The following is an 11144-nucleotide window of genomic DNA, read 5'->3' as shown; positions in this document are numbered from 1 at the left end:
TGTTATCCTTACAGTTTCAAATTCTTTGTTATTTATAAAATCAAGTAACCAAAGACTTTTGCCATTTCGTAGAAGAGTACCCGTTCATTTGTAGTCTTATTCGTAAAATCAAATAGCAGTTTATCAGGTTTTTATCAAGATTAAGTTAACCACTGATCTTCTAAAAATCTCCTCCATTTTCCGGCAAATTGCTACGTTGAAACTGGTTTATGGAAATATGCAGAAAAAAAGTGGAGGTGTCATTAAATTTCTTGTAGTGGTATGAAAACTCATAGGTTTTATTGTATGTTCTTTTTAAAAAAAAAAAGCTTTTAAACCTCTTGTGCATTTTCATGCGCAAAATCATCATTCCTGGGAATTTACCTTAGTTTCATTGTTTTTTCTTTCATTTTGTATGATGTATAATTTAGTTCACATGTGATAATACAAACCAGTAAGTGTTAGCCTCCTGAATTTGCCGATTCTCATAGATTTGTATTTTCATTCGTTAATTATTTATTCACATTTAATAGGCTGTCTTTTTTTCGTGTGAATAGGACAGCTGTATCACAGTGTGGCTATGTATATAACATGTTGCAGGCTTGGTTTTCTTTCTTTGCATGCTTCTTCAAAGGACACTTTTTCCTCCTTGTAAATTACTTGTTGTCGAAGTGCCAGTGTGAATTTTGGAATTGCGGAATTTCTTATACTTTGAAAAATTTCGCAGATGTCGATTAATAATTTTTGTAGTCCTGCTCTTTTTTTGTGTTTGCTTGTATAAGTTTTTTCACTTCTGTTCTGTAATTAAAAACTTTGTTATTTAAGATGACTCTTCTTGTGAATTGTTATGAAATTTTGGAACTATTTTGTCTGTTTACAGGGTAGCTGGTTACTTTTTGATGAACCGTTAGTGAAATTACATCTGAATTCTTCTGATTGAATACTAAAAAAGAGAAAAAAAAGGAAGTAACCAGAAGCTTGCATTTTAGTGATATTTGGAAAATTGAACTATTTCATCTACACCTGAAATTGACATATATTCAACTCCTTAGCAAACGTGCCTTCTTTGACATGGTATTTGTATGTACGTGAGCAGAACAGTATCCATGAAAGGAAGTAGGAACAAGTTTGCGTGAATGTATTTATTGTTTCCTTTTTTGTGGAATGCATTTTCTATAAGTTATATCTAACTGAAAATAAGGCATACTGTAGCTTAGAATGTCAGGTTTTTGTTAAATGACTAGAAGATGATGGAGTTGTCTTTCAAGCCTAATTTCATCCGTGATTTCATGATATATATAGTGGAGTATATCCTTTCAATTTTCGTATCTCTAAAGGCTTTTCTTTATAAAGAAGGGAATTGTTGCTGCATTATGAAATAGACAGAATACCTCATGGGGTATTTGGTAATGTGTTGTAAAAAAAAGGTGATTTACATGATGCGAAATTGCATAAGAGACAATGTTCCCACATAATTTATGTGCTTTATTCATTTTGGTTAATTTTATTGCTTTTCATTTTTGCTGATTTATTGGAGTGATTGGTACTTGGATTTTTTGTAGTGCCGAGAACCTTATGCGTGCTCCTCCAACGTATTCCATTCATTAGGCTGGAAAGTTAAGTCTAGTCTTCAAGTGAAGTAACGGTCAAGGTTATTGAAGTCTTCAAACAAGATCGACTAACCATGTTTGAGCAAATTATTCTACCCATGTAATTCATTATATCTTAATTCCTACTGTCAGATTTAGAGGTTTGAGCATCGTAAAAACATGGTTTTCTGAGGCTGAGGTAAAAGCTGGCTTATCACAAATTTTGATCCCAATATCAGAGGGCTTTCTTATTCATGCGGAAATGTTTAATCCTTAATTTCATGTGTAGTATGAGAATAGGGAGAAGGCGGGGTAGACGGGGACCTCGACCATGGCACTAGAGGAGCATGATTAACACAAGTTGATTTGTCCGTATAAACTTTTCCACGCCCATTAATTCACTCGAGAATTTCAAACCTACCAACTTTGTGAAGTGCAGCTGCTCCACTGAGACCACTTGGTAACTGTATCAAATGTATATTTCACTTTTTTAACCCGAAATTTGTGAATAGTGCACCTTTTAGATCTCATGGTCATGATCAGTAGTACAATCATCTCTGAATGATTAGGCGACAATTCATTGGACATGGTTTTGTGAAACATGGCCTTGAATTACATTTTGATAAGTTAATTTCTTGCTTCATGCTCTATAATGATGGGATGCATGTATCTTCACTTTTGGATCGTGGAAAGTAAACACATCGTTTTTCTCCGTTTCCTCAGTTTTGAAAGAATTGTTCCGTTATGAGGTATTCATTTAGCTGTTGTATAACAGCTTGATTTTAACAAAAGTATATTTTGATTTTATGCAAGTCGCAAGCATAGGCAAAGTAGTACATTTTCATTTTATTGGTTAGAAAAGTCGATATAATTATCAAAATTCTGAAGTAGTAGTTGACTTGCAACAATGCAATAAAAGATAGTAAAAGGCTCCTTAATAACTCAGTAGCATACGAGAAATTAGTGTCCGGAGTGATTAATACTTGAAAAGGTAATGATGCCTATTCCCGACGTTTATTCTTTTCCAGTCAACAAATACAGTCGCTCTCTTAAATTATCTATTCATACTTTTTAAAATTTCGAAGTCTAACAGTAGTGATTTTAATAGTATGGAAGATTCTAAACTGTAAAAGATACGCATGTTTCTAGATTTCTCCGAAGTGCAAAAAAAATTATTTAATTTTACCTTACTGTTATAGGTAGTAAATAACGCAACATCATGATGAAATTAGTAATAACACTTTGTATGAAAAACATTATAAATTGTAAAAACCTGCTTAATTTATTATGTTAGATGATGGACCTGAGGAATACGAAATCTTCTATGCGGTCGAAAGCCCATTATACCCCATTTGGCCATAGGAAAACGCGCAAAAAATAAAGCAGTTGACCTACAGCAGGATCCAGAAAAGAAGCAAGAAGTATGGCGTGGAAGTGCGGTAGGATACTTCGGGGTGCATCTTGCAACTGCCGGTCGAACCAAACATTTTCCTTGGCATGCACGACTTACTTTCTGCAACTAGTAATTTAATTTTATTCTTTGCGAAGCAAATTACTCAAAAACATACCGAAATTTCTCATGGTTTCTATGTATCCAAAATGCAGAAATTTTATGTCTGCATGTGTTTTTATAGCTATCACATTTTTGCATTTTTCTGCATGCAGTTTTGATTTCCTATATTTTAATAGATATACGCTGATTTTACTCAAGCCCGGATCGAGTAAGATGAACAAACAGGTATGAAGGATATGATAAAAATTTGAAAGTGGGAAGATTAACTTATACAGATGAGATACGTACATGTGTACAAATCCCTTATCACATTATTAGTTTCTTTTACCCTCTTTATCCTACTACTAATTCAATACCAGGATTTCCCTTTTTTCTGTAATTATTTGCCAATAAAATTTCAAAGTGGATTGCACTGTTACTGTCATTATTCTTAAGATATATCCTTTGCCAGACCACTGGATGTCTTAAACAAGCTATTTTAGAAGCTAATTCATGGCTTAACTCTTTTTTTAGGGCCTAAGTCTTCAAGTGGGGCTCGGAACACAGATTTTTTGGCTTTCTAAAATCAGGTAAGACACTAGAATGCTAGCCAATGAGCACATGATATCTTCGTTTTAATGCAAACATACACTGAATGGAAGCTCTGTAAACCTTCTGAAAGAGAGCCCGAATCCACAGTTTCAAATATCTAGCTTCCACGTCTAAGCTAGTTTTTGGTCATCAGTTAGTAGTTCGTCCTTACTAGAAAGTTGTCATTTCGTGGCATGATAACCTCCGCAACTTTTACTGGCAATAATATACGTTATGGTTTATTTTAGCTTTGATATACTCCGTTGTATCGATTTAGAATGCATTGGGTATTAGCTATTTTCTGCAGATCTCGCATTACAGTCTATTTTCGAGCATCCAGAAATATTCGATTTCGCCTTTGCCCGACTCAGAAAAAAGCTGGCAATTTTGTGGAAATCGGAATGTAAAAGTAAATTACTTACTGATTTACAAATTGATAATCCTTTTCCAAGAATGGTTAAATAGAACATAAGCCTTTTAATTTCAATATTTTTTGCTAGAGGTTGAAATAGCTAATAGTGGTCCTTTTACTTAAACGGGAGACACTAAACTTCACAGGTATGACAGATGATATTGCATACCAGTTTATCGTGTTCTAAAGAGAAATCACAGTTGACTAACGACGAAGGTTCAGTAATAATAATTTACCTTAATCAGCAAATGCTGGTCGACAAACCTTCCGTCATTAAGTGTAATCTAATTACTTTTTGATCCTTACTGTTATTCATCCTGTCACCTCATCACTTTTTCCGAATTCTCGATCGTTTCACCTTTAGTAACATCATACTCCTTATCATCGCTAGCACATGCCCATCTTCGTTGCTACCAACACCCCCTCAGTTCCCGGATAGTGAAACAAACCTGGAATTGTCTCCTCTTGACACTTCCACTCGACAGCCATAAATTAATACACATACACAAACACACGTATATATATATATATATATATATATATATACGTATATACATATATATATACATTACATACATACATACATACATACGTACATACATACAAACATGTACACACGCACACATACATTTACACATACCGCACACTCATACACAGACACACATATGTTTCGATTATTAATTGATCTACTGATTGTAGGTTCATATTGGTGCCTGTGCAGCCGCCTCATCCTGATAACGTACCACCTCTTGCATACCATTTAACTTTTTTCCTAACCCAAGTTGCCTGTCACTATCGTGCACTGTATGGTTGTGTTTTTCCTGCTTCAGGCTTCTAGAAAAGTTAGTCTCAACTCTCTAATATTTAATTTTTGAATGGCGTTCGTAACAGTTGCACTTAGATTCTCGCTTTTTAAATTATTCCTTCTTCCGGTTTTCTAAATATTCTCGATCATAATTAATCAGCAGATTTCATCAGACTCACCAAAGATTACTCGGAAATTGCATATTGATTGACAGAGGCAATAGAAGTCTTCAAGATCCCACTAATAAGTATGTGTCATCCCTGATTACTATTATATTATTGCCTAGGTGTAGAATGCGAGAAATGCGGTACGATTAACTGCGTGTTTTGCATAATGTTGAAGGAAACATCCAAAGCTATCCGATTCTAAAGAAATGCAGTACTGTGTTCTATCAAAGGATCGATAGTAAGTTTAACTTGATGTTCAGTTTAAAGGTTAGTAATTCTTAAGCTGTGACGTTAAAGTTGAGAAAACAAATTATGATGCCATTTAGTTAGCTCATTTTCGTGCATTCCACTTCACTTATTGTTTCACTTGCTGATCCTTCATCTCTTCTCTTACTCTGCCTGTCTTCATTTGCATTTTCAGTAAAACCGATACTGCTGGATAAATGAACATTTGCGAAAGATACGTCATCATCCATGCCTTTGATGTGAACGCACGGTCACTGACAAATTATTGACAAAGGTCATCTATCCAATAATCTCTAATGAAACTTTTGCATCCATAGATTTATTATGGTCATGCATCAACACTTCTATGACAGTGCATTATACTAAACCACACCATTATAATGAATTTTGGAATTCTGGCTCGATTCCAAACGAGCAGTACATTTCCAATCTTAGGGCAAGGAAAGATTTTACATCTTTTATCTACAGCATTTAAATTTCTAATATGTTCGAAACCCACTGCATAAACTGAGTTAAAGTAATGAAAGGACCGTAAATTTCAGGATTTTGATAAAGGATTTTGGTAATTTTGATCTAACAACAGCTTATTAATTTATGCGAAAAAAATTTTCAGTGAGGAAAAATAAATGGATACGAAGTTCTGGATGGAAAGAGTGGTATACAAAATATGGATATCAATAAATCATTGAAATTGGGATGGAAAGCAGTAAATCTTCACTAAACTATTAACTAATCGAAGACTCTCTTTATTGGTATTTCAAGTTGAAAATAATGGAAACTGGAAATAATGCGGAAAAGAAAGGACAATGGTAGGATGAGCAGGAAGTAGAATGGAGGAGTTGATCGGATCCCAATAAATGCACAGCGGTGCTTGGAAATGATAGATTGACCTGACGTTGGGATTGCCACCACGGATGATGCATATGTTCCCCAATGGTCCATCAACAAAGAGCCTTAAGAAGCGCAAAATTTCCAGATTTTCCTCCTCTTTCTTCCCCTCCCTTCCTAGTTGCTTCCCCCACTCCTCTTTATCTCTTGTTTTACTTCTGGATAATTATTTCACATTCACTTCCCATCAATATATATATTTTCAACAATCCTCAATTTTGAAAATATATGAGTTCTCAGTGTTTTTTAATTTTTTTTCCATATTACGACAAAAAATATAGCTTGCACCGTACTTTGGACTGGAATTTTGAAACTCTCAGTTCACGACCCAGAAAACAGTGAGAAACGTAAAGGAAGAAACTAGTCAATGAGAGTGGGAAGTGAAAATGAAATGAAAACAAAGATACTCTTCCTTTCGAGCGACAAATGGATGAGAAAACTGACATCAGCAATGCGATGATTCTGAACCTGAGATAGTAATAGACTTGGGGATGATAAGACTGCGTGCCTCATTCGCCTTCCCATATCGCAGTTATTGCTACGATCATTCTTACTCTTATTTCTATTGGTATCTTCGTTTAAAAAAACATATGTAAATAAGTAAATAAGTGTATTCGTCTATTTACCAATCTATTCATGTATTTATTTCGTGTCTTGCAAGTGAAGACAGTCATCATGACAGAACTGCTCGCCTATTACTTAATTGTAGTTGTTTTGCAAAAAGATGTCATGCATTCAAAGTAACTCTCTGCGCCCACTTATGTATCCCTCCTTGTCCTTTATATTTCCGTGATAACTCATATATTTCCTTAGATTAATCTTTGTTAATCCAGTTACAGAATTCAACTTAAAATCTCTACCATCAATATTTACCGGCTACTGTAAAGATGACAAAGCTTACCACATTAAGCAACAACTTTCTAAATGCCTTTGCGAAAACATCCCAGCATGTTATGTAATTGCATATTTGATTAAAAAAAGGTACAATTGTTGAGAAGTTAAAGCGAATAGTTGAAACGGTTGTTTTCATGTTACCTATCTACTGTGGCCTTCTAGGAGCAGGAAGTATGTTTGTCATATAAGCGAGTTTGGCATTCTTTGGCTTCCAACGGCATCAACTCCACACCAACCAAACATGCTTCGATTTATGTCTTGTTATTCTTTACTTTTATCACTGATAATCGCGGACAAATACGCCGTTTATTTTTGAGATGTTTCACTGAACCAGTTTCATCCCGACTGCACAAAAATATATATATATATATAAAGTGTAAAGAGAAAGTAGCAGCAGTAGTAGTATATAAGTTTGAACTAAACGGAGCAAGATTAAGCGTTATTAAGTCCTCAAATACTACAATAAGTCATTAATTTAACAACGTTTGCAGTTTTTTCCAGTCACAAAATATCACTTTTGTCACAGCGACCACTGTAACAGGTCAGTGTCAGTAGCAGGGCAACTGTGAGAGTGGTAGTTATGCAGAAATCTGCAAAAATCTTGCCCTATTTTTACTCTTTATCATCAACATCAACTTCTCATTAGCTTATAACTCTCAAATTTTCAATTAGGTCGTGGTCCTCAACTTAATTGGTGAGTTGAGGAAAGAAAAATGAGACGGTGTCATTAAGAAAGGCGGCAGTAATGGTAACCAGCATAAGTGATTGTTTTTTGTGCTATCATACTTACATTTCGTATTTATATTTTCAACTTAATTCATACGAATGATGTTTCATCGAACTTTTCTACTCTCTCCGTTAACAACCATCATCTTAGGATATATTTCGTATATAATTCAGAATATCGTTTTGTTTTAATCCAACTTTCCTGACCATAAATGATTGTGAAATCAAATTACATATGTTTGGAATGTTTTGTTGGCATTCACACTATGACAATTGGAACTACCTCAAATTTTCTTTTGATTCCCCGGGTTAGTTTAATTTATGCAAGTTTCAGATTCGAACTTTTCTAAATAGAATTAGTCATATGCTACACTTATCGCAGCAATTCCAACACTTAAGACGGTCATCAACATATTCGTCAATTATAAATTCATCGTCGTCACATGTGATTTCCAAAATAATATCAATTCCATCCTCATTGTCATTAACACTGTTATCGCTACCGGAATCATCAATATCGTTGGCATTACCCCGAATAATGACTATTATTTGGATGGTCCGTACAACATTCCTTCTGCTTATTTCCTACTCTATTTTAATTACTCCTGGTCAAGCCGTGCTGTCATATGAGCCACAAATAAGTAAGTCTTCAGCACTGTATTTAATATTTATTATTAAGCACATTGAAGTTATTAGCGACTAATCCGAAAATAAACCGCTGTCCCATGATGTGTATAAAAATTCCTCGCAAGTTTTTCACGTTTAAGAGAAATTTTTGTTTTGTAGAAATTTCATGTAATTTGCTTATTTCAGGTTATTTCGACGGTGCAAGCTACTTGGATAACTGTAAGTCAAAATTGGAACGTCGTGTAACCGCTCTGTCCGGTTTATTGATATCACATCAATTATTCGGAAGCATTCCGTACAATGCGTCCAAGAATTGTTTTCTGCTAATAACAGCACCATCTGGTTATCGTATACGCTTACGTGTGCTTGATTTCAATGTACTCGGTGATGCTCACAACTGTGATAAGGATACGCTCCATGTTTTCGATGTTTGTTTTTTATGAGCTGCAATTTTGCCAGCTATAAAACCTTTCTTAATGCAAGTTTTGCATTCTATTTTTTAATGAATCTGAAATTTAGTATTTCATCCATTTAAACTTAAAATTATGGGATTAAAATTGCTTGTAATTAACCACCACTTCCTTTCTGTTTATTTCCTCACATTTTCAACCGTACAACAAATGGAAGTGGGTTTCATTAGTCGCCTTTTCTATATACAGCTGGATGAATCACTCTAACTAATTGAATTTAAACTAATTTTGGGAGTATTTTTTAGACATTAAGTCTCTTCATTCCAAAGTTTTATATACTTTGAAATCACTGACCAAATGAAAGATTTACATAATTTGCTTACAATTTTCAAGCATAAAAAAAACTCCAGCACGAAAAACCAATTGATCCGCAAACTTTACGAGATGCAACCCAAGAAGATACCTCGCCGGGACCAATACTTGGTCAGTTTTGCGGTACCATCCGAAATGCTAGTGAATTGGCCGTTTCAACCGAGAACGCGTTAACATTGTGGTGGCATACAGATGCCGAATTACCATTTCATCATAATGGTGAAGGATTTCGGTTACTTTGGTCCGCATTCCGAAAATCAAACATCGGCAAGTTCTTTTTTAAAGCCTTTTTTTTCCAAATTTGTGCAAATTTATAATATTTTATTTCTCCTGCTATTGCTTTAACTTCGTGCTTTCCTAATATAATAATGCTTGTTATGATGGGAGCTATTCCTTTGGATATTTATCTCTTAAAGGTTTGAAAAGGCACCTATTTTAATGTTATTTATTGCATTCTATCTTTGTCCTAATCAGAAGTTGTTTTTAATCAGGTGCTAAAAGGGTTGAAATGCAAGCATTATAGATCTCTTTCAGAGATAGATACTTGGCCGTATTCGAAAAAACGTGCTGCACTACTCTAAGATCAGTTTTGGTAATAATCATTTCAGCACCATGCAATGCCCAGCGGGAATTCACATGCAGGAATCAAGAGTGTATTGCTGCAGAACTTGCGTGCAATCGATATCCAGACTGCAAAGATGAATCCGATTTGATACGCGAATTGCAAATTGCTCACAAATGCGACTGTTTGTTTATCATTTTTATCTTTGAATTCTAATTAAATAGATGGTTTGATAAAAGAAAAGATGGTTGCAAAAATGGAAATTTTATACTGATTGTACTATGTTTCCAAAAGAGAGGTTTGAGAAGATTCAGAGAAACAAGTTTTATCTTAAGGGATGTCTTGCTTAAAAGTTTTATAAGAGCTAAAAAAATCTGTGGTAAAATTTTAAATCGTTTCAGTTTTGACTAATGACCCGTTGGGTTCATTAACCGGTTTGACGCTATTACTTATCAGTATGGCTGCTGTAAGTTCATCCGCATGTCTATGCATATGTGCATGCATCTGCTGTAAATGTATGAAAACTCCGGATAAGACTTGCACTACTACAACTACAGAATTACCTATTGAACGAACAGAACGCTGCACTGCAACAGATACCGCCGGACTGCAACAACCAACATCTCCTGGATTTTATCCACCATCTCCACCAGTTATGCCGTCTCTAGTGAGAAAAAAGTTCGACAAAAAGCTAGTACGAATGGGTACCTCAATTTTTTCCTCAAGAAGAATTTCAAAAACTGGAAATTATTTTATTTCAAAATTAAATGTCGACAATGGAAATATCTCTAAAAGACTGTACTTTACAAGCGACTCATAGATTCACGAAATCCTTTCCGTCATTCACTGCATTACATCTAATCGGGGTATACCAGCATCTCGGACGTGATCAAGTATCTTCTATAATCTAATCACTGGTTAAGCTAGTGGTAATTGCAAACTTCTAATTATTAGAATTGTTAAAACACGCGGTTATTCAGTGCAACATGTTTTCCAGTGAAGGTGGAACTGGACATCGGACACAACCATAGATCAAAGACATGAACCATTCAATATACTGGCAGGTCAGCTGTCGGGTGATCTGGATTGCAAACACCCGTTAGCAGTTTCTATAATTAAAAATTTGTGAGAGATCAGAAAAATATCCTGCCGGTCTTTAACATTTTACTATACTACTCAGTACTTCTATCATTTATATAGCACTGTTCAATGATTTTTTTATGAGAACATTCATAAAGAAAGTTAGAAATGCTGACTGAAGAAATTTTGTTGACCTAAATGTATTATGAAAAAGCTTAGATGTAATTTTTTCTTCCAAAAACTCCGAATTTTCATTAAATTTCAGTGTCTTTCCGAGACAAGACCTCATCAGTCAACTGCATCA

The 11144-nt window shown here is 34.7% G+C and overlaps 1 protein-coding gene across 1 annotated transcript; it reads left to right on the top strand.

The window, feature by feature from the left end:
- Window positions 1-8153: 8153 nt before the first annotated feature.
- On the top strand, window positions 8154-10837 carry LOAG_01630 (hypothetical protein; the record flags this gene model as incomplete). Its single annotated transcript, XM_020445800.1, has 6 exons — window positions 8154-8430; window positions 8603-8844; window positions 9237-9465; window positions 9807-9944; window positions 10162-10464; window positions 10715-10837. 6 exons carry the CDS (start codon window positions 8154-8156, stop codon window positions 10789-10791), a joined length of 1266 nt encoding a protein of 421 aa, XP_020303780.1. The 3' UTR covers window positions 10792-10837.
- Window positions 10838-11144: the final 307 nt, after the last annotated feature.

Source organism: Loa loa, assembly GCF_000183805.2.
Source record: "Loa loa unplaced genomic scaffold supercont3.25, whole genome shotgun sequence".
Lineage (NCBI taxonomy): Eukaryota > Metazoa > Nematoda > Chromadorea > Rhabditida > Onchocercidae > Loa > Loa loa.
Note: the sequence above shows the minus strand (reverse complement) of the source record. Positions and strands in the feature narration are given on the sequence as shown.